At 44.7% G+C, this 23,834-nt stretch overlaps 1 protein-coding gene across 7 annotated transcripts in view; it reads right to left on the bottom strand.

Annotated features, from left to right (window-relative positions):
- Nucleotides 1–11,777: 11,777 nt before the first annotated feature.
- EIF4G1 (eukaryotic translation initiation factor 4 gamma 1) overlaps nt 11,778–23,834 on the bottom strand; it is a 148,859-nt gene continuing 136,802 nt past the window's right edge. For all 7 annotated transcript variants that reach the window (XM_070945894.1, XM_070945899.1, XM_070945898.1 and 4 more), the window contains 4 exons: nt 23,673–23,807; nt 20,939–21,020; nt 19,777–19,917; nt 11,778–13,147 (listed from right to left, as the gene is read on the bottom strand). In XM_070945894.1, the coding sequence (XP_070801995.1) occupies nt 12,966–13,147; nt 19,777–19,917; nt 20,939–21,020; nt 23,673–23,807 (540 nt within the window). In that variant the 3' untranslated portion in view covers nt 11,778–12,965. The remainder of the gene's footprint in view (nt 13,148–19,776; nt 19,918–20,938; nt 21,021–23,672; nt 23,808–23,834) is intronic.

The following is a 23,834-nucleotide window of genomic DNA, read 5'->3' as shown; positions in this document are numbered from 1 at the left end:
AATTATCCTTGCTGTTTTCTTAGAGTTCACACTAAGAGGAACCCCATTGATGAAAAGTTTAAGGCCTCAATGGCCTTAATAATCACTGCTTTTTCTTTCCAATTCCAGCATTCCTCAAATTACGACCGTTCATTTAGTGACCGTTCCAATTACAAGGACATCGAACAAAGTGACTTATGGCTGTTTTTCACACTTCCGACAGTTGCCGCATCCCTGTGGTCACGTGATCAAAATCCAGACGCTTGACAAGTGACTCACATTTATGAAGGGTTGCAGTGTCCCCGGAGTCGTGTGATCTCTTTTTTGTGACCTTCTGACAAGGAAAGTCAACAAGGAAGCCAGATTCACCTCACAATTGTGTTACTCACTTAAGCTCACCCACGTAGCTGAGATTATCTGCAGACCATCGTTTGAAAGTTCTGCAGGAAAATGGACTAATTCTAAAACTAAACTCAAAAACTGTTTTCTGCAAGCATAGCAGAAGAATTTAAAAAGTTAAAAGCCTGCAGTGATTTTGTAGCAATTTATTTGGCCTATTTTTTTTTTTAATGGTTCCTGTTTTTTTTTTAAAAAAAAAATTCATGGCTTCTTGACCTATTTTACTGCTTTTACAAGGGAGGGAGGGAGGAAGGAAGGTGAAGGGAGGGAGGGAGGGAGGGAGGGAGGTGAAAGGAGGATGGAAAGGAAGGAAGGAAAGAAGGAGGGAGGGAGGAGGGAAGGAAGGAAGGTGAAAAGAGGGGGGAAGGAAGGAAGGAAGGAAGGAAGGAAGGAAGGAAGGAAGGAAGGAAGGAAGGAGGGAGGGAGGGAGGGAGGGAGGAGGGAAGGAAAGTGAAAAGAGGGGAGAGGGAAGGAAGGTGAAGGAAAGAAGGAAGGAGGGAGGGAGGGAGGAAGGAAGGAAGAAAGGTGAAAGGAGGGAGGGAGGGAGGAAGGAAAGAAGGTGAAAGGAAGGAGGGAGGGAGGAAGGAAGGTGAAAGGATGGAGGGAGTGAGGAAGAAAGGTGAAAGGAAGGAGGGACGGAGGGAGGAAGGAAGGAAGATGAAAGGAAGGAGGGAGGAAGGGAGGAAGGAAGGTGAAAGGAGGGAGGGAGAGAGGAAGGAAGGTGAAAGGAGGGAGGGAGGGAGGAAGGAAGGGTGAAAGGAAGAAGGGAGGGAGGAAGGAAGGAAGGAAGGAAGATGAAAGGAAGGAGGGAGGAAGGAAGGAAGGAAGATGAAAGGAGGGAGGGAGGGAGGGAGGAAGTTCCTAAAATTGGGTAAGACTTCAAAGTAGAAAGGAAGCAAATAATTATGATAGTTAGGCCATCACCATGGACTGCTAGATTGTAAGAAGTTTGGAGCCTGAAGGAAATCGATTATCCAGAAATAAAACTAGATGTGAGAGATTTATTTCTATAATAAAGTGGTCTTTAGCTGTCCTCTGGTGGATGCACCCAAGTTGCATGCAATAAACACCATTTTAAGCGGCTATTTATGAGCTGTTTTTCTCTGGTTTTTGGATGCAGTCAATGACTCTGTATGATGCAAAAGACATAAAAAAAATACCCACAGTCGTAGTGTTCCACCCAAAAAACAAACAAACCCCAAAACCAACAACAGTTAGGAAAGACGTTTCTTAGAACTAATAAAAAAATAATAACCCCAATTTTACAGTTCTCTGCGATTCTTCAACAGCTATAAAGTTACACAAGAGGAACCAATAGAACGTTGCCTACTATTTGTATTTCTTGGAAACTTATTATTTTAACCGCTTGGGAGAGAGAGACGTCTTTCCAAGGAAGACAATTTTTCTAAGGGGGTCAACCTATTCTCCAAAGAATCTGAAGGCAAGACAAGAAGCCATGGATGGACACCAGGGGTGAAATCCAGTAGGTTCTGACAGGTTCTGGAGAACCGGGAGCCGAAATTTTGAGTAGTTCGGAGAACCGGCAAATGCCACCTCTGGCTGGCCCCAGAGTGGGGAGGGAATGGAGATTTTGCAATATTCTTCCCCCAGGAGTGGGGAGGGAATGGGGATTTTGCAGTATCCTTCCCCCAGGAGTGGGGTGGGAATGGAGATTTTGCAGTATCCTTCCCCTGCCACGCCCACCAAGCCACACCACGCCCACCAAGCCACGCCCACAGAACCGGTAGTAAAAAAAAAATGAATTTCACCACTGATGTATGGTGGAACAGGTAACAAATAAAATAAAATAAATAAAAAACACGGGTCCAGTTAGATAGTCACTAAAGGACCCTTCTTTGTTCTTAATATTGTAAGAGAGAAATTGCTTGTAATTATATTCAGAACACAGGATGCTTACTTCAAGGCCTCTCAGTTGTCACAGATAAGAACAGTCTACGTGATTTACACCTTGAGGTTAAAGTGACAGGGATGTCCACTTTGTTATTTCAACAAAAGATAACAGATATGCTTCAGTAATCTACAAAAAGAATTATGACTGTTTTGCAAAGAAATTCTGTAATGTCCATTAAAATTGATAAATGTATAGGACCATATGAACTGCTAACTTCAAAGGATCCTTTGTTTGAAACTGTATAAAGCTGGAGTCTCAGGATCATAACGGGGTTCAGATCTTGAGGTATCAATACCTATCTGATCCTTTTATTGCAATAAAATAATTAAACTGATTCTGTCTGCCCTAATTGGGATGTTTTCTTAATTCCTCATCTCCACAAAACATCTCTACAACAGATGGATATTAATCGAGAGAAGCAACCTGGAATTAAGGAGAAATTTCCTAACAGATTAACCAGTGGAACAGAAGTTGCCTTCAGAAGTTGTGGGGGCTCCACCACTGGAGGTCTTTAAGAAGAGACTGGACTAGTCACTTGTCTTGAATAATATACGGGCTCCTGACTGAGCAGGGGGGTGGACTAGAAGACCTCCGAGGTCCCTTCCAACTCTGCTTTTCTGTTAATTTATTACAACCCATCTATCCAGTCTCCTGGAATGACCAAAACAGGAGTCACTCTCCTTTTTGCTACAGGTAGTCCTCGACTTACAACCAACTTTCATTTAGTGACCATTCAAAGGTTCTGAAAAAAGTAACTTGCGGCCGGTTTTCCTACTAACTAACCATTGCACGGTTAGACCATCAAAGTGTCAGCATTCTGATGCTGCCATAAAAAGACGAGGCTTGACTTTTCACCTACTTATTTTCTCTGTAGATAATATCCCCTAGGAGATGGGATGGGAGGGGGGGAACATTCCTGTGGGCTGAGGTCAGAAGCTGGGGAGACTGACTTGGAAGATGGCCAATGAGAAGATGAGAATTGGGGAACGGAAAGGGAAGGGTTTGGGGGTCAGAGGGTTAGTATCGGCTACGACGAAGTCGGGGCCAGATCTGTCGTACTCAATAAATGGAATATTTCAGCAAAGATTAATTGTTTGGGAGTGCAATTTATTTGAGATGACATCGAAACCTGACACAAAGTTTGGACGCTAGGCAACTGGCATGTGCTTATGACAGTTGCAGTGTCCCGGGCTCACCATGATCCGCTTGGGCGACCTCCTCACAAGCGAAGTCACTGGGGAAGTCGGATTCACTTAACAACCGGGTTCCTAACTTCACGACGGCAATGATTCACTTAAGAACGGTGACAAGGAAGTTGTAAAATGGAGCAAAAGCAGGGGTGAAATCCTCCCGGTTCGGACCGTATCGGGGCGATCCGGTAGCGATTGTGGTAGGTGGTTCGGAGAACCGGTAGCGATGGTGGCACAAGGCTCCGCCCACCCAACCGGGTGTCATTACTTCCTGGTTTTAACCAGGAAGTAATGTGTTTTTTAGCCTCTGCACATGCGCAGAAAGTTTTGCGCATGTGCAGAGATTCTGCGCGCAAATGTGATGCGTGCCCTTCCAAACTGGTAAGGAAGGTAAGTAGATTTCACCCCTGAGCAAAAGTCATTTCACAACTGTCTTACCAAGCAACAGAAATTTGGGGCTCAATTGTGGTTCCATAAGTAGAGGGTTACCTGTAGTATCTTTTTTAGGCTTTTGAAGGATGCTTTAATATGCCAGGTGTCTCTTCTTGAAAAATCCCCATTCATGATTCCTTCCTTCTTTCTTCTTAGGACTTCGTTCGCAGTTGGTCGTCCTTCTTATTGGAAGAACAGCTTAGATCTAAGTCAAGCAGGGTCGGATCTAAAACATTAGTCATGCTTTGGTCTAGCGATCCATCAAGATCGTATCAGATTTTAATTGCTAGGCCTTAGGACATAGAGAGAGAGAGAGAGAGACACTCTGCAGAAGCAACCTGCTGTGAAGGCCAGGCCCGTCTGCCGGAAGGCACAATGACACTCTTAACGGTTCTCGTCCCCAGAAGAGGCAGATGGGAGTGTTGACAAGGAGAAAGTCCGGTCACTTTGCTAAGTAGAGGAAAATGTTAGGTTTTATTCAAAGGAAGGGTAGGAGGAGAGAGAGAGAGAGATTGACCTTCTTCCACATGGAATGTTTGCATGTTAAAAATTAAAAAGGGGGATATAAATATACGTAAAAGATTTGAATTAAGAGATATATGTATGGGGGTGGAGGAAATGGGTAGATTATGAGCTGAATAAATACCAAATTAGGATTTATTATATAGTTTTATAGCTGAAGGTTGCTTTGAAATGTACAGTATAGGGGGGATATAATAAAACAATGTTAGAAAGAAATGGTTAGCATGTGGGGGGGGGGTGTAAAAGGATGGTAAAGTATTATATAATTTGATATCAATTTGGATTTTATTTTTGGAGAAGCCATGGGGGGAGGGGAGGGGGAGGGGGGGTTAGGGAGGAGGAGGGGAAAAAAGGGGGAAAAATCTGTATTTGAAAAACTTTTTCAATACAAAAAAAAAAATTAAGAAGGGGGGGTGGGGGAATGTTAAATTAATTATTTAATTAAACTTAATTAAATAACAACACCACTTTGATTTCCTCTCTCGTGAGGTTGATCCATCTCACAAGGAGTAGAAAAGGGCTGTGTTTAGCCATGGTGGTTTTGTGGTGGTTTTTTTGCCAGAAGACCAGAACGTGATGCTACCAAAATCACTTCCAATGTAATCTGATTTTTTTTTAATTGCTAGAAAGACAGACCAGAAAGTGAAACCTTATTATCCCTCAAGGCCCACTGCTTTTAGGTGATGGGTGGCAGGAGAGGCATCAGTGGTGGGATTCAACCGGTTCGCACCACTTTGGCCGAATCAGTTGTTAAATTGCTGGCTGGCCCCTCCCCTCCCCACCCCTCCCAGAAGTCCCCACGTGCCCCGTTTTGGCTCCCAGGTAAGGAGGCAGGGAGGCCTACTAGGCCAAAAATTGAGTGTGGGGGTGGGTGGGTGCAGCGCAGCCCCCCCCCCCGGCCCATTTTTGCTCCCAGAAGGCTACAGGAAGGTTTTATAGGCCCAAAATGGGGTGCGGGAGGCAGAGCGCCCCCCCACGGCTGTTTTTGCTCCCAGGGGGGGTGCAGGAGGCCAAGTACTGCCTGTCACACCCTTGGCCACGCCCACCATGGCCACACCCGCCCACCCACCCAGTCATTAGGACAGAGAACCGGTTGTTAAAATTATTTGAATCCCACCACTGCATCTCCCATAATAGGTGGTGACAGAAGGAAGGGGGTGGTAGGGTTCCTTCTGAGAATTTTTCCTTTCTTCTCCTTCTGCGGGAAATTTGGGGTGTTCACCCTTTCATTTTGTCTCGCGACCAATAAAACTTTGGGGTGGCAGCAGCATAAAAATTTCAAGAGAGGGGCCTACCCACAGACAGTTCTCAATTTACAAGCATTCGTGTAAGTGACTTGGTACCATGGCACTGGGGGGAAAAAAGCGATTTATGACTGGTTTCCACACTTACGACCGTTCCAGCATATCGTATATTGATAATGGGACAAAGAGAGGTTGGAATTTGTTTTTCTGATTAATACACACTTTTAGCCTGGATTATACCTTCCAGGGTGGATTTGATTTAAATCGAGTTGATTTAAATAGCAATTTAAATCATGATTTAAATCATTAGTAAAAAGGCTTGATTTAAATCAACTCGATTTAAATCATAATTTTTAAAGAGCAACTGTCATCTCTGCTACTCCTTTGACCCACTGTTGACTCACCGATAGTCCCAGTGTTGCAGAATATACAGCCTCATGCTACATAACTCAGCTCCGTTTCATGCTGAATAAACTAAATTATTTATGTATCTTAAATAGAAAACTATCTTACGATAGATTTTTACCCCAAAAGATTTTTATTAAAATAAATTCGATAAAAATCAAAAAAATCCGATTTAAATAAAAAAAATCTGATTTTTTTGATTTTTTTAAAAAAATCATTGATTTTTATCCACCCTGATACCTTTGTTAGTTTCCAGTTTTTAGCACAAAGTAATCATTTTAGTTCTCAACTTACAAGCATTCGTGTAAGTGACTTGGTACCATGACACTGGGGGGAAAAAAAGCGACTTATCACCGGTTTCCACACTTACGACCGTTCCAGCAGCCTGATGGTCATGTGATCAAACTTCGGGCACTTGCCAACTGGCACACATTTGTGACAATTGTACTGTCCCGGTGTCATGCGATAGTCCTTTGTAACCTTCCCTGACAGGCAAAGTCAATGGGGAAAGCCAGATTCACTTAATGACCGACTCACTTAACAGCTGAAGTAATTCACTTCATAAAGGTCATAAAACGGGGCACAATCGCTGCCTCGCTTAGCAACTGAAATTTTGAGGTCAACTGTAGCCGTGATTTGAGGATTATCTGTACTAAGAGATGCAGGTGGTTTATAAAATACGTAGAGAAATTAAGTAGATGTTACCTCACAAAATTTATAATAAGTAGCCTCTCTTACAAAATGGAGGAGCTGTTCTATTTTTTTTTAACTCTCCACGCAAGGTTAAGAACATTTGAGTTTTTTCTGCTTTCTTGGCCTCTTCTTCTGAACCAGAAAACTGATTTTTGGAAACCCTCGTGTGACACATTTTATGCTGAATTATTTAGAATCCTTCAGGATGTTTATATTGATAATGGGACAAAGAGAGGTTGCAATTTGTTTTTTTCTGATTAATACACACTTTTAGCCTGGATTATACGTTCGTTAGTTTCCAGTTTTAAGCACAAAGTAACCATTTTAGTTGAACATATTAAAATGCTTCGTTTATTATGAAGCAGATGGATGGATGTTTTCTTTGACTCGTCACAACTTTACCTAACAGTAACATTTAAAATAGCTTTCCTTTTGGGGCAAACTTCATTCGTTGCTTCCAATATACCATTAAGTTTCTTGAAACAATCCAGGCAAGTGACCAAAACAATCTAGCTTTCAACCAGGTCAGTAAAAGACCCAATAGCCACATTCACGTTTGATAGTTATTCCAACGCCATCTTTATCTGTGCTGTCTCCATGTTGCAAAGGATGTGCTTATGATTCAATGCAGAATATAAAACTATGTCCCTTCTTGGGTCCTTTCTAAATAGAAAAAACTCTCAAAAATTCTTCACGGGAAATTTATACCAGGCTCATGCTAATTTTAGTGCCATTTTTCTTTTTCCCAGTATCGCTTTTTTAGTTGCTTAGCCGACCTTGTACAGGGCAGATAGGAGCATGAAGATATCGCAATACGTAGCCATTTTTCCCCATACTTATTAAAAGAGAACTTACCTTTCCAACAAATATCACCGGCTTAGCCCACCCCAAAATGTCTATCATTTCGCATCATTCCATGAGTTAATTAGGTAAAGCTAGAAAAAGTGTGAATAGAAAGAGTGAATGGCTACTTCTATACTCACAATTTTATTTTTACCGAATTAACTGTTGGCTTTCTTCAAGCAAAGTTCTGAGAATCTTTCATAGTCCTTAAGTCAGGGGTCGGCAACCTGCGGCTCTGGAGCCGCATGTGGCTCTTTCATCTCTCTGCTGTGGCTCCTTGTCGCCGGTTGGCTCCACAATTGATAGGGCTTTCGGTTAGGACAGGTAGAGGAAAAAGGATGCCGTGCTAGGAAGAGACTCTATGGTGGGGGGGGAACCGGACTTCCGATCAGCAGAGGAAAAAAGACGCCGCACTAGGAGGAGACTCTATGGTGGGGGAACCGGACTTCCGGTCGGATCCAGAATTGAATGGGGAGCTTCCAGTTAGGACCTTTGTGGCTCTTGGAGTGTTTAAGGTTGCTGACCCCTGCCTTAAGTGATTGGTACCCGAAACCTTGTATATGCAGTCAAGTTACAACAGTTCATTTAGTGACTGTTCAAAGTTAGAACGGCACTGAAGTGAGTTATTCACACTTATGACCATTGTAGCACTCCCAGGGTCATGTGATCAAAACTCAAATGCTTGTCCCAGAATCATGTGACCCACCTTTTGTGACCGTCTGACAAGCAAAGCCAATGGGGAAGTGATCCACTTAACTGTGGCAAGGTCATAAAATGGAGCAAAATTAACAACGGTCTCACTTAACAACAGAAATTTGGGACTCCATTATGGTCGTAAGTTGAGGACTACCCATACTTGCATGTATTTGTTTGGAGACTGAAGTTACAACGGCACTGAAAATGACCTACAATCAGTCCTCATACTTACGACCGTGGCAGCATCCTCAGTGACAAAATTTAGATGCTTGGTAACCAGCATGTATTCATGATGGTGATCGCCACTTGTGAACTTCCCAGCTAGGTTCCCACAAGCAAAGTCATTGGGGGGGGGGGGGAAGAGAGCCAGATTCATTTAATGAACACGATTCACTTAACAATTTTAATAATTCGTTTTAACCACCGTGGCAAAAAAGTCGTAGAATTGGGCACAACTTACTTAACCATCTTGATTAGCAACGGAAATTCTGGTCCAGTCAAGGACTATCTATAAATTCCCCAAATGTGGACATTGTTCTAGAACAGGCGTCTCCATACCTTGGCAACTTTAAGCCTGGCGGACGTCAACTCCCAGAATTCCCCAGCCAGCTTTGAGTTGAAGTCCGCCAGGCTTAAAAGTTGCCAAGGTTGGAGACCCCTGTTCTAGATCAACATTGCTCAACCTTGGCAGCTTGGGAGATGTGTGGACTTCAAGATGTGGAATTCTGGGAGTTGAAGTCCAAACATTTTCTGCCAAGGTTGAGAAACACGGCTCTAGAACAGGGGGTCAGCAACCCAGGGCTCTGGAGCCGCATGTGGCTCTTCTATCCCTCTGCTGCGGTTCCTTGTTGCTGGTTGGCTCCACAATTGATAGGTCTTTCGGTTAGGACAGGTAGAGGAAAAGGACCCCGTGCTAGAAGGAGACTCTATGGTGGTGGGGGAAACCAGATTTCCGGTCAGCATAGGGAAAAGGACACTGTGTTAGGAAGAGACTCTATGGTGGGGGAACCGGACTTCCAGTCGGCTCCAGAATTGAATGGGGGGGCTTCCAGTTAGGACCTTTGTGGCTCTTTGAGGGTTTAAGGTTGCCGACCCCTGCTCTAGAAGTATCAGGTGAGGAATTGATGCACTACAGACCCCTGTTCTATCCCAGCCAATTGTAATATAACTTTGACCGTTAAGATCGATCTACAATATCCAAGAATGGCCTGTGGAAAAGAGATCCATGGAGTGAAGGATCTAGCGTTCCCGACACGCTTAATCCTTAAGAGACATATCTTTTGCTAAACCTAATGTACACACGCATTGCTCATAGAAGTAGCAAGACTTATATACCGCTTCAGTGTTTTACAGCCCTCTCTAAGCGGTTTACAAAGTCAGCGTATTGCCCCCAACAATCCTCATTTTACCGATTTTGGAAGGAAGGCAAGACTCGGTGAGGCTCGAACTCCTGGCCGTTGGCGGAATTAGCTTGCAATACGTTCTAACCATTACGGCTCATTTCATGTGGCGACATAAAATTGTACTTACCGGCATAAAGTCCAGGAAACCACAGTGTTACAATACACTCGGGATGGCAGTTTGAATCTTAATGGGGAGCCAGCAGTACCCCGATTTTAGGCCCAGCCTTCCATAACAGGCCAGTTAAAACAACCAGTTTAGCGAGCCCCGAAATCTCAGTAGGCTAGGTTTTGAAGGCTGAAGCCCAGTCTAAAAAACCTGGCTGGTACTTGCTGTTAATTCTGTAGGTTAAGATATTGGGCAGCCGTTAAAAAAAATGGTAGTTTAATCAACCTTTTTGTTTTGTGCAATCCAGAATATCCAATCACACGGTAAGGAAAAAGCTGCTAATGCTTGAATTAGAGTAAGGATTCCCCAACCGTGGCGACTTTTAAAACTTGTGGATTTGAACTCCTATTCAAAGATCGTAAAAGGGGATCTCACTTGATCCCAGGACCCTGCCACTGTCATAAAACATAAACACGAGTCAGTTAAGCACCTGAATTTCGATCACCTGACCATGGAGACGATTTGAATTCTCATAATTCCTCAGCCAGCCATGCTAGCTGAGAAATTCTGGGAGTTAAAGTGCAGAAGCCTTTAAAAATCACCAAGACCCCCCTACTATGGAGATATACAGGTAGTCCTTGACTTACAACCTCATTTGAGCCCAACATTTCTGTTGCTAAGCGAGACGCTGGTTAACTGAGTTCTGCCCAATTTTTTTTTCCCTTTTGGTTAATCACCGCTGTTGTTAAGTTAGTAAGTGAATCTGGTTTCTCTACTAACTTTGCTTGCCAGAAGATCGTAAAAGGGGGATCTCACTTGAACCCAGGACCCTGCCACGGTCATAAAGGTGAGTCAGTTGATAAGCATCTGAATTTCGATCACCTGACCACGGAGACGCTGCAATGGTAGGAAGTGTGAAAAACAGTCGTAAGTGCCGTTGTTAACTTTGAACAAACTGCCGTAAGTCGAGGACTACCTGCGTTAAATGCAAGTGCTAATCTACCTTTAAGGGCGGGAAGACTCCATGCCCTTCGGTTTAAGGACTTCAAGAGTGGCCTGTCTAGGAAGCAGCAGAGCAATCTATGGTCAAGACCAGAGGTCTTCAAAGTTGGCCGCTTTAAGACTTGTGGACTTCAACTCCCAGAATTCTCCAGCCAGCTGGCTGGAGAATTCTGGGAGTTGAAGTCCACAAGTCTTAAAGCGGCCAACTTTGAAGGCCTCTGGTCAGGACCAAGACACAAACGCCATTAACCTTTCAATTAAAACACCGTTAACGGGAGATCACTGCCATTGGAATGATTTTTTTTTTTTCCCCCCGAAACACAATTTGGGAGACAACTCTATAACGCTTCAAAGCTTGCAAGGAACCTGTTCAAAGACTTTATTTTCACGTCCCATCAAAATTAGCCATGGCCGCCACGTAATCATATGCACCGTAGAACTTATCGTAACCCTTTCTATGTTGCCTCTCTCCTCTTCGTCGTGTAATTTCTTCAGGCCTATTCTTTCTCGGATAACCTGCCCCCTTTTCCCCCCCTAAAAGTAGCATGCCTTCTGTTTCAAAAGGCTTCGGATAACATATCAAAATTGTTCCGTATCGAGCAACTCGAACGCGGGGCAACCTCCGAGCCCACTCCCTCCTTTTATTATTATTATTATTATTTTTTTAGCAGACTGGGTGATACGAGACGCCGCGTTTTTCTCTCCCAAAAGTCCCTGCCAACTATCGGGCGGGGGATTGCGACATCACCCACACGTCACCTTGGTTTAGCAATGTTCTTTTTTTTTATTATTATTATTATTATTATTTCCAGTTTACGGTGAAAAGATGCTCTCTTTTTTTTTTTGAATCTTCAATTAAATACTTCGTAAAGAAAAAAAAAAAACCCAGGAAAAAAAAAAGGAAAAAAGAAAAAAGAAAGGAGAAAAAAATATATTTACAAATTCACGTGACCGGTAATTTTATCCTTTTTTTTTTTTTTTGATTTTTTTGTTTTGTTTGTGGTTTCGTTGTCGTTTTTGCTTTTTGTTTTCCTTTCCGTTAACAAGCGCGCAGCTCCGTTTTAACTATCCAAGCGCAGACGAAGCGGGGTCGCAACTGCCTCTAATCCGTCCGCTCGGAGGCGGGCACGAGGCGGGACGGCGAAGGGTTGCGAAGGGGTGAGGTTGGCCCCAGAAGGCCAAGGCAGCCATGGGGGAGGCTTGTGGAGGGTCAGGGAAGCTCAGGGCCGCCCTCACCTCTTGGCCAGTGAGACGCCGGCAACTCCCAAGCAGCAAAAGGTGAAGGTTTTGAAATGATTTCTCTTGCGCTTGCAAAATTGTTTTCCAAAGAAACATCCATTCTGGGTTGGGGGGTGGGGTGGGGTGGATGGGTGGTTTTTTTACGTTAATTCCAGGCGGTGATAACCCCACCCACCCCCCAAAAAAAGTGGCCGACGATCTGAGAGGATCGGGGGGGGGGGGGGGAAGAGCCGTTTGTGTGGACAGTTTAAAGAGTTCTATTCTCCAACCTCAAAAAGATTTAATAAGTCTATATTTATATTTTATATATATATTTATATAATCTCTATATTTCAGCCATAAAGTGGGGAGGGAGGGAGGGGAGGGTGGGGTGGGGTGGGGTAAGAGAGGAGAGGAGAGAGAGAGAGAGAGAGAGAGAGTGGGAGAGAGAAAGAGATGGCAGGAGCATAGGCATTGGGTTGGCTGCCCACCCCCTTTCCATCAAAGACATGTGTTTCAGGGTGCTTTTGCACCAGAATTAGGGGGCCCCCCGCTCATGAAAATCATTCAGGCACCCGGGCGCGCGCCCAGGAAGGGGGGGGGGGCTGAGCGGAGTGCCCACAGCAAACCTACCTCCTTGAGCATCAATTTATTATCGTCAGACACAAACCAATACAGGCTGTTAAAACGAAAAAAAAAAGGAGGAAAAAAAAATCCCAACCAAAAAAAAAGAAAGAAAAAAAAAGGGAAAGAAAAAAAAAATAAGTCTTATGAGGGCAGGCAGGAGAAAAGTTGGCAGAGGTCAGCCCCGCGTCTCGTTTCCCACGCCATCGCCCAAGGGAGTCCAGGCTCCGAGGAGGGGCCAGAGCAGCGGGGCAGGTTCGGTCTGCCCCCCCGCCGCCCTCCCCTCTTGTGGGCTGCTCAATTGTTGTCGGATTCGTCCTCAGCTTCACGCAACCAAGTGTAAAAGGCTGTGACCGACTTGAGGGCGACACCTTTCCCTTGCTGCTCGGCTGGGTCCTTGCTCGACTCCCACTTGTAGAAGGCATCCTCTTTAATGACGTCCTCGTCGTACAAGGCATCGAAGAACATTCGGAGGAGGTCTGGAAGGAAAGAGGAGAGGAGAGGTCAGCTTGTGAGGACCTTTGCCCGCTCAGCCTCGATACCGGTAGCCCTCGGCTGACGACCACAGTTGAGCCCAACGTTTCTGTGGCTAAGTGACTTTTTGCCCAATTTTACCACCGTTGTTAAGTGAATCACGGCAGTTTATTTATTTATTTATTGGTTCGATTTATATGCCGCCGTTTTCCGGAGACTCAGGGCGGCTTACAATGCGTTAAGCAATAGCCTTCATACTTTTTTGTATATACCTGCTTAGTAGGGCTTTCGCCCCCCCCCCCAAGCGGTGTTCTTTTTTATACAAAGTCAGTTTATTGCCCCCACAATCCGGGTCCTCATTTTACCTACCTCAAAAGGATGGAAGGCTGAGTCAACCTTGAGCCTGGTGAGATTTGAACTTGCAGTAATTGTAGGCAGCTGGTGCTATTTAACAGCACTTTAGTCTGCTGCGCCACCAAGGCTCTTGTTCATGTTAGTACAGGTAGTCCTCGATGTACAACCACAACAGATCCCCAAATTTATGTCACTGAGACATTTGTTAAGTGAGTTTCGCTCCATTTTGAAACATTTGTTTAAGTGAATCACTGCAAGTGTTAAAATGGATAGCATGGTTGTTAAAGTGAATTTGGTTTCCCCACTGACTTTGTCAGAAGGTCACAAAAGGGGATCACATAACTCTGGGACGCTGCAATCGTCATGAATGCGAGTCAGTTGCCAAGCATCCAAATTTTGACCGTAAGACCATGGGGCATGCTGCAACGGTAGTTAAGTGTGAAAAAACGGTCATAACAAGTCACTTTTTTTTCAGTGCCGTTGTAACTTCCAAAAGGAACTGTCGTAAGCTGAGGACTACCTGTAACCTGGTTGTTAAGTGAACCTGCTTCCCCATTGACTTTGCTTGTCAGAAGGTCGCAAAAGTGATTTGCATGGCACCAGGACATTGCAACTGTCAGAAATACATGCCAGTTGCCAAGCTTCTGAATTTTGATCACATGACCCCGGGGATGTTACAACGGTTGTAAGTGTGAAAAATGATCATAGGTCACTTTCCAGTGCTGTTGTAACTTCCGACAGCCACTAAACAGATGGTTGAAAGTCAAGGACTACTCGTAGTAAAATTTGTCCTTTTATAGCAGTAAAAGATAACAGGTAAAAGGAGAAGACTCCTGCAGTCCCTTGGACTGCAAGGCGAACGAACAGGTCAGTCCTAGAGGAGATCAACCCTGACTTCTCTTTAGAAGGCCAGATCCTGAACATGAAACTCAAATGCCCAGAATATCATCAGGCTCCAGCTACCAGCCCTGGACGACATCTTCGAATCTCGCTGTTTGAGAAAGTTGCACAACATTCTCAGAGACTCTCCCCATCCTGCTTACAATCTTTTTGGACTGTTGCCTTCTGGCAGAAGAGACAGAACAACTAAAACTCGGACCACACGTTTTCTGAATAGTTTTTATCCCAGAGCTATAATTTTTTTTTTTTTTAATTTGATTTATATGCCGCCCTTCTCCGGAGACTCAGGGCGGCTTACAATGCGTTAAGCAATAGCCTTCATTCTTTTGTATATTTTATACAAAGTCAGCTTATTGCCCCCACAAACTGGGTCCTCATTTCACCTACCTTAGAAAGGATGGAAGGCTGAGTCAACCTTGAGCCTTGGAGAGATTCGAACCAGCAGAAATTGCAGGCAGCTGTGTTAATAACAGGGTGCACTAAACCCCTGTACTATCAAGGCTCTCAACAATGAATTAAATAATTGCACTCAACAATGAACTAAAGGGCCACCATCAGTGAGCTGTTGGACAGCATTACTTGGTCTGTTGTGTGGATGTTTGGGTGGTTTAGGGGTAGGGAATTGTGGTGGGTGGGAGTGTGTTTGGGGATTGTTATGCGTGTTGGACCTGGTCTTTGGGTGGTAAGTGAATTTTGTTATATGGGTATACTGTGTATACACGTACAATGACAATAAAGTTATTATTATTAAATACTTTGGCCACCTAATGAGAAGGAAGGACTCACTGGGTAAGAGCCTAATGCTGGGAAAGACGGAGGGCAAAAGAAGAAGGGGATGACAGAGAACGAGGTGGCTGGATGGAGTCACTGAAGCAGTCGGCGTGACCTGAAATGGACTCCAGAGGATGGTAGAGGACAGGAAGGCCTGGAGGAACGTTGTCCATGGGGTCGCGATGGGTCGGACACGACTTTGCAACTAACAACAACAAAAACTTCAGCCACAAGGAAACAGGTTTTTTTTATTAAAATGCTTCCAGTTGTGAACCTAACCATCCAAGCCCAGTTTCCTTCCTCATTGGAGAAAGGTAAGACACCCTGGCCTTCCCCCAACATGGCGCCCTCTGAATAAATTTGGACTACAACTCCCAGGATGCCAGATGTAAAAGGCAGAGAGGTTTCCAAGTTAAAGAGTCTTGACACATCTGGGAGATGGCCACATTACGAAAGGTTGGCAATGAAGTTTGCCTGCAATATTTCTCAGGTCTCCGAACCAAGCAGGGCGGCTGGATTTCAAATGGCAGGACAAACAAAAAAAAAATAATCCATTTCATGTATTTTAAAGGAGCCTTGGTGGCTCAGTGGTTAGAATGCAGTATTGCAGGCTAATTCTGCTGACTGCCAGCAGTTCAATCTTGATCGGCTCAAGGTTGACTCGGCCTTCCATCCTTCCAAGGTTGGTAAACTGAGGATCCAGATTGTTGGGGGGTAATAGCAGCAGTGAAATTTAAATTTTTTACTACCGGTTCTGTAGGCGTGGCTTGGTGGTAGTGGTGGGGTAATGTGACTGGGTGGGCGTGGCCAACTTTTTTTTTTTTACTTTTAAAAGCATTTTTTTCTACAACTTTAAGAGGTTGCAGAACAAAATGCTTTTAGAAGCCTCTGATGATCAGGCAACTCAGCTGGGATCGCCAGAGGCTTTTAAAGGCATTTTTTTTTTCTACAACCTCTTCGGCCGAAGAGGTTGTAGAAAAAATGCTTTTAAAAGTAAAAAAAAACAGCCTCTGATCATCATGCGGCTCAGCTGGGCATGGGGGGGGGGGGTGTGCAGGGATTTTTGCTACCGGTTCTCCGAACCACCCATCGCCATCGCTACCAGATTGGGCGATCCGGTCCGAACCGGGAGCATTTCACCCCTGGGTAATAGGCTGACTCTGTAAACCGCTTAAGAGAGGATTGTAAAGCACTGTGAAGCGGTATGTAAATCTAAGGGCTATTGCTATTTTAACTACCTTGATAGCATTGCAAAAGGTCTGAGAAACCTCTTTGCTGAGCAGGCTATAAATTGCTGGTGGTTTTAACTGAATGTTTCGTTAATGTTCTAGGCAAACTTCTTTTTGTTTTTTCTTTGCAAACCCCTTTTAAGGATCTGGAAGCTGGCAGCGTGTGAACATTTGAGAAACAGAAATAGAAATTAACTGTGCAATGGCCACTTTTGAGGGCTGTCCTTCCAAGGCTTTGTAGGACGTCATATAAACCTGGCACTCAGGTAATGCACACCTGATGTTGATCAGAAGTAAGAGGCCCAATGGGAATTCGTGGTGTTTGTGAGTTTTGTTGCTTGCTTGCTAGGAAAACAGTGACAGTCAACATTGTTAGCACTTATCAGTCAGCACTCCATTCCCAGAGAAATACAGTTCTCCTTGACTTACAACAATTACAAAGGTACCGAAAGGAGTGACTTATGACCATTTTCCACGCTTACGACCATTGCAGCATCCCCGGGGTCACGCGGTCAAAATTCAGATGCTTAACAACTGACTCATATTTATGACAGTTGCAGTGTTGTGGCTCCGTTGCCTGAGCCTGGGCTATCGACAGATGCAGACTCTGAGAGTGAGGGAGAGGAGTTGGCAAGGCCTCCCTCTCCAGGGCCCTCCTCTCTGGCAATGCCTCCAGAGGACACCGAAGGCCAAAAGATAGGCTCAGAGCCAAGCACGTCCCTGCAGCCACAGGTGGACAGCGACGAAGGAGATAAGTGCTGGCTGGATCCTCGACAGCGGCGCAGGGAGAAGCGTGCGCAGCAGAGGGGAAGGCGTGCCAGAGATTAACTGAGTCACTGGACCACACCCCACAGGGTATAAATGTGGGTGTGGTGGCCGGTTCAGTTTGTGACGAGCAAAAACTAGAAATAATCCATGATCTCTGCATTACTGGACTTCTGCCTGCCTTGTCGGACTGCATTTGGACTAATCCTTGTATTGCTGAAACTTTGCCTGCTTTATCGGAATGCTTGCAGTCTAATCTTTGTTTTGTGTGAGTAAAGTCTGAATTGGCAGCTAGCCACTGGGTTGCTGCCAGCTTTATCTTCAAAGACTTTGTCGTGTGGCTTATTAACTCCGGGTCGTCTGTGGGGGTGCGTGTGTGGGACGGAGACAGAACATGCAGAGTCCCAGTTCTCACAAAATCGACGGGGAAGCCAGATTCCCTTAACAATTGTGTCACTAACGTTAAGAACTGCAGTGATTCACTTCATGACTGGCACAAGCGGTCCCAAAAAGCGGCCAAGGGCACTTTTAACTCTCTTGTTCAGCAACAGAAATTATGGGCTCAGTTGTGGCTAAGTCGAGGACAACCTGTTATTATTTTAACCTCATCAAAATGCAAAATGCAGGAGGAAGAAAAAAGGCCAGCCTTTAATACCCAATGATAATCAAGTCAGTGAAGTTTCAATATATATATATTTTCTAATCTTCCTATCTTTTTTTGCAAACCATCTGCCAAGAACATCTTCAAAATTCAGCCTTAAGGCCTGATCATTTCAAGACTACTTTCTGTCACGCTGATCAAAGGATGTTTCTCAATGTCTGTAATTTCCCCCCTCCATTATAATCAGGCACATGTGTCTCGTTACCAAAAATATCAAAATCCTGCTATCTGAATACATGATCAAGTGGAAGAGCGCAGCTGGTTCCTAAGGTATCTGAAGCAATTTATCCCTCCTTCTGATGCTTTCTGTTCTGCTTCAGTGTCCTCATTTGCTAACCAGCTTGTCTAAGGAGGATGGGGTTTAGGAAAAAAACGAAAGTGGAAACGGAGCGTTTTTGAAAGGCACACTGGCTTGATGGTTTTGAAAAGTCCACTGCTGAAGCCTTGGGATTTTTTTTTTCCCTTCTGTTTCTTCTTCATCTTAGCAACTAATGATTTCAGAGATCTACTGGGTTTTAGTAAAGGTCAAGTAATCCTTGACTTACAACAGTTCGTTTAGGGATCGTTCGAAGTTACAATGGCACTGGGAAAAAAATGACTTATGACCGTTTTTTTCACACTTATGACTTTCGCAGGATTCCCCGTGATCATGTGATCTGAAGTTAAAATGCTTGGCAACGGGTTCAGATTTATGACCTTTGCTGTGTCCCAAGGACAGGTTTGTGACCTCCTGACAAGCAAAGTCAATGAGGAAGCCAGATTCACTGAACAACCCTATTACTAGCTCAATAACTGCAGTGATTCAGTGAACAGCTGTGGCAAGAAAGGTCATAAAGTGAGGCAAAACTCACTTAACAGCTGTCTCAATTAGAAACAGAAATGTTGGACTCAATTGTGGTCTTAAGTCAAGGACCAGCTGTACAACATATCCAAAAAAGGTGGCCAGATCATAAGGGCATTAGGCTGTTCAGAATTTTATTTTGACCTGACCTGGCCTTTAGTCCCAAAGCTGCTTTTCCCAAAAGGCAATTGAGGGTGAGTTTTTTTTGGCTTCTTTGAAAACATTTAGCTCAGTAATGGCTAACCTTTTTGCCTGGGGAGGGCCTGTTTTTCGCCCTCCCCAGGCTCCAGAGGCCTTCTTGGAGTCTGGGGAGGGCGAAAACAGCCTCCCCCCTCCCCCCGGAAATGGCCCGTTTCCCGACATCCGGTAGGCCCGGAAGGCCCAAAAATCAGGTGGCTGGAGGTGCGCTGGAGCTGAGGTAGGGCAACGCTTGCGTGCCCACAGATATGGCTCCACATGCCACCTCTGGCACGCGTGCCACAGGTTCGCCATCACAGGTTTAGCTTCTCATTCAAAAACTTCTTCAGTTCAGAACTGAAGAAGCTTCTTGGATGAGAAGCTAAATATTTTCAAAGAAAAAAGAAATGCCAAGGAAGTCCAGTTGCCTTTTGGGAAAAGCAACTTTAGGACAACCATGACCTGGAAGATTATGAATCTCCATAGACACCTGACATTTACGATTCAACGTCCAATTCTCACAAGACAGAAACAAGCATGCCGAGTGAGTACAGCTTTCCCTGAAAATAAGAGTTGACTGGAAAATAAGCCCTAGTATGATTTTTTTCAGGATGCTTGTAATATAAGCCCTACCCCAAAAAATAAGCCCCAGTTAAGATTGTCAGCCAGACAAACACATTTAGTACCGTATTTCCCCGAAAATAAGCCCTAACCGGAAAATAAACCCTACTGTGTCTTTTGGAGCAAAAATTAATATAAGACCCAGTCTTATTTTCGGGGGAAACATGGTAGCACAGTCACATGGTTTGCTATTCAGGATGAGTTCTACTCGGTTTCTACATTTCTGGATGCGGAATTCATGCCACTGACTTCATGTCCTTCCCCTTTCCCTCCCTCCCTGTTGGGATCATTTTGTGGAACGGAGAGCAGACTTACTTGCTGGCTGGTCCAGCTTCACCACTAGGGCTTGTAAAGCATAAAGGGCCTGGAGCTCCTTATCTTCATCGCTCAAGTATTTCTGCAGCAGCTTGGCTCGGCTCTTAATCACAAGATTGTCCATCCGGTAAGGATTCTCGACTGTAGCAGAGGAAGAAAAGGAGAGGTCAGCTGAACAAATGGACAGCGGACAGTTTTCCACCTAGCCCCAAGGATGACGCTAGCAACAATCACAACCCTCTTCCCCCCATGGCCCTCCCTCGGCTTCTAATAGGATCCTGGGAGGGTCAGGAGGTCTCATTCCTCAACATTCCTCTTGAATGAGAAACGTTTTCAAAGAAAAAAATAAAAAAAAGTCCAGTTGTCTTTTGAAAAAGCATCTTTGGGAAAAACCATCATCTGGATGATTGAGAATTTCCATAGACATCTCTCCTTAAGGCAGAGATATACAGCTCTGGTTCCAGCCAGCTGAACAGGCCAATGATGAAGACTGGAATTCTGCAGTCTCCAAGTTTGCCTTCCAGGTCTCTGGCCTGCCACCTTAAGGGTCCTAGCAACACCACCAGCTGTGCTCTGTAGCCCAACCAGTGGTGAAATTCAAAAATTTTCCCTACCGGTTCTGTGGGGGTGGCTTGGGGGGAGGGGGGGTCATGTGACTGGGTGGGCATGGCCAACTTTTTTTTTACTTTAAGGCATTTAACTAGAAAAAAAGGTCCGACGATCAGCTGTGACAATCAGCTGTGCCCAAGCTGTGGAACCTTTTTTTTCTTTTCTTTTTTTTCTTTTTAACTTTTTAAAAGCATTTTTTTTACTATCGGTTCGCGAGAATAGGTAGTAAAAAATGCTTTAAAAAAGTAAAAAAAAAAGATTCCGACGATCGTGTGTCACAGCTGATTGTTGGAATCTTTTTTTTATGTATTTTTTTTTTTACTAACGATTCGGGCGAACCGGCTGGGACCGGTAGCATTTCACCCCTGAGCCCAACCCATACTGAGGGGGTCTAGACAACTAGGAAATGCTCCTGAGAGACTGATAGGGGACTGCTCTTCTCAGCTGAGAGCAACTTCAACCAATTTTGCTGCATGGGATTCCCCAGAATATGTGCCTCCTCCAAAGCCCCCCAATCCATCCCACCTGCCCTTTGATAACAGTAAAGGCTTACAGACTACGGCGGAATGGCACACTGACATCATCAGGGCCCTGATAAACATAATGGAGGAGACCTGCTGTTCACTCAGGTTTACCTGGCAGGAGAGGAAAAAAAAATGCTCAAAATTAGTGGTCAGAAAATACAGGTAAAGTCCTCAATTTACAACAGTTCATTTAGGGATCGTTCGCAAGTTAAAACGGCACTGAAAAAAGTGACCGTTTTTCAGTTATGACCATTCCAGCATCCCCATGGAGACACGATCAAAATTCAGATGCTCGGCAACCGAACCGACTCGTATTTATGACGGTTGCAGTGTCCCGGGGTCATGTCATCCCGTTTTGCAACCTTCTCACAAGCAGAGGAAACCAGATTCACTTAACAACTGGGTTACTAATCTAACAACTGCAGTGATTCACTTAACAACGGTGGCAAGAAAGGGTGTAAAATGGGGCAAAACTCGCTTAACGAATGTTTCACTTAGCGACAGAAATGTTGGGCTCAGTTAAAGTCATACGTTGAGGACTACCTGCAAAGTGTCGTGTTACAGCCAGGTCAGTGTTTAAACGGAAGGAAGGAACAAGGAAGACTGCCGTGGTCTCTCTCAGCAAAATAGCAGAAGTGCCTAAGGCAGCGTTTCTCAACCTTGGCCACTTTTAAGAAGTGTGGACTTCAGTTCCCAGAATTCCCCAGCCAGCCTAGCATAGAATTCTGGGAGTTGAAGTCCAAATGTCTTAAAGGTTGATCTAGGAATACAATACAGTGAGATAAAGTGGCCTAAGAATACAATACATTGATTGTCTGTTCAACCGCTTCCATCCTATGCGCAGAGGCTGCTGGTTTTTTTGAACTAGGCTAACACTGCACCCTGCAGGGCTGATGCATGGGAAACCACTCCTTCCCAGAGACGGTATTCAGCCGGTTTGGGCGAAACAGTAGCTCCGATGATCAGTTGGCCCCACCCACCTGCCCCAGCTCTATCCTGTCCTTTATTTCCTGCTTTGTAGCTCATCTCAATCGCTCAGCACAGCTGATTTCCCCCCCTCCCCAATCGCTGTTCTATGTTGCTGACTTGGAAGTTAAGCAGCTGAGCTTCTAACTGCTCCATTTTCAGCACTGTGAGTAAGCGCCTTAGGCGCATGCACAAAGCGGACGCTCAACGAACCAGTTGTTAAACAGGCAGCATCCCACCACTGGCCCTTCCTATTGAAGTGCAATTTCTCAAAAATTGTCATCCACTGCCCAGGGACTCTCACCCCTTCTGGCAAAAGTCAACGTTGACCAGCTACCGCAGTGGCCAACACCTACATTGGGGCGAAAACAATATCAACTCCAGGAACTGTGAACCACTCGCTTAAGTTAGTCCCTTCTACGGGAAAGATCCATTTCTTTCTCCTACATTCTGGTTAATTTAAATTTCCAGGCAGAGCAGAAAGAGATTACAGGGAGTCCTCGATTTACGGCCACAATGGAGGCCAAAAATTTTGGTTGCCATTTAAGAGAGTTGTCCAGTGGGTTTTGTCCCATTTTACGCTCTTTTTTTGCCGCTGTTGTTAAAGAGAATCACTGCAGTTGTTAAATGAACCATGTAAGTCGTTATGTGAATCTGGCTTTCCCCAATTGACTTAAGCTTATTGGAAGCTAGATGGGAAGATTTACTGTTGTGACCCACCAGTGAAGCTGGCGGCAGACTCGGGCAGTGAGGAGATTGGGGAGGAACATGGGCCAGTCCTGGAGTCTGGGGAAGGCTCTGATGAGGGCTCTGCACCAAAGGCAGAGAAGGGGCCAGGGCCATCTGACAGTTATCAGCTTCCTTCAGAGTCGGAGATAAGTAGGGTTGAAGAACAGCTGGAGCCTGTTCCCGATGTGCGTATGCGCCAAGCTGCCAGAACGGAACAGTTAAGGAACAAGGGCTGACTCAGGAGTAAAGCCACAGGTGGACGGTGAATGGCCCCTCCCATAGGGAATAAAGAGGAGCAAAAGTGGAAGGGAATTTGCAGGAGACAATTAGTTCATTTCATTAGTGTGAAGATCTGTTCCTGACTCTCAAGAGATTCCTTGCCAAGCCTTTTCTTGTACAGCATTGCATTTGGAAGATATTGGCCTGGCAGTTCTCCAAGCCTGATAAGGTAGGTGGTTGTAAATTCACCCTGGAAAGACTGTTTGCCGGGACTTTGCTGGATGTGAATGAGAGGAATTCACATTAGCTTAATAAAAAGGGGTTTTGTCTGGAGAAGGAGTCTGCTTCGTGCTTTTGTGAAGCCTAGGTCAGAACAATTACAAACAGTGATCATATGACCCCCACAATGGTCATAAATATGAACCAGTTGCCAAACGCCTGAATTTTGATCACGTGACGACCAGGGGGAGGCTGCAACGGTCATAAGTGTGAAAAAGTCACCCTTTTCAGTGACGTCATAACTTTGAATGGTCAGTACCCAAATGGTTGTAAGTCAGGGACTACTTGTAGCTGATTCTATCCATCCTTACCACTCTGCCTCCCCCCATGGAAAAATAGAATTCTTTATTGGCTAAGTGTGGATTGTCTCCGGTGCATAAGCTCTCAATGTACACACAAACGAGTGATGGGTCATAGATCACAATCATGGTTACAGTCATTAATCGTAAGATGCAAACAAGGGACAAATCATAAGATACTAATAGGAGAAGGAAATAGGAAACATGAGACGGATAATAGCAATAAAGCCTACTAAAAGCTGCTGCCGCAGCCTTTCAAAAGATTCCTCACCTCAATCCAATCATATATTCTTTGGTTATTGGCATTTTCTTTTAATAGCTTATCTAGCTGTCTGCAGAGTTCTTCAGAGGTGAGCTCCTTCCGACTAGGAGCATCCGAACTATCGCCCATGGTATATTCGACTTTCTGGAAACAGAAACAAACGGGGAGCAG

Source organism: Pituophis catenifer, unplaced genomic scaffold (genome assembly GCF_029215685.1).
Source record: "Pituophis catenifer annectens isolate HBS135680 unplaced genomic scaffold, rPitCat1.0.hap2 SCAF_6, whole genome shotgun sequence".
In the NCBI taxonomy this organism is placed as follows: domain Eukaryota; kingdom Metazoa; phylum Chordata; class Lepidosauria; order Squamata; family Colubridae; genus Pituophis; species Pituophis catenifer.
The sequence above is the reverse complement of the archived record's forward strand: the minus strand, read 5'-3'. Positions and strand labels throughout refer to the sequence as shown.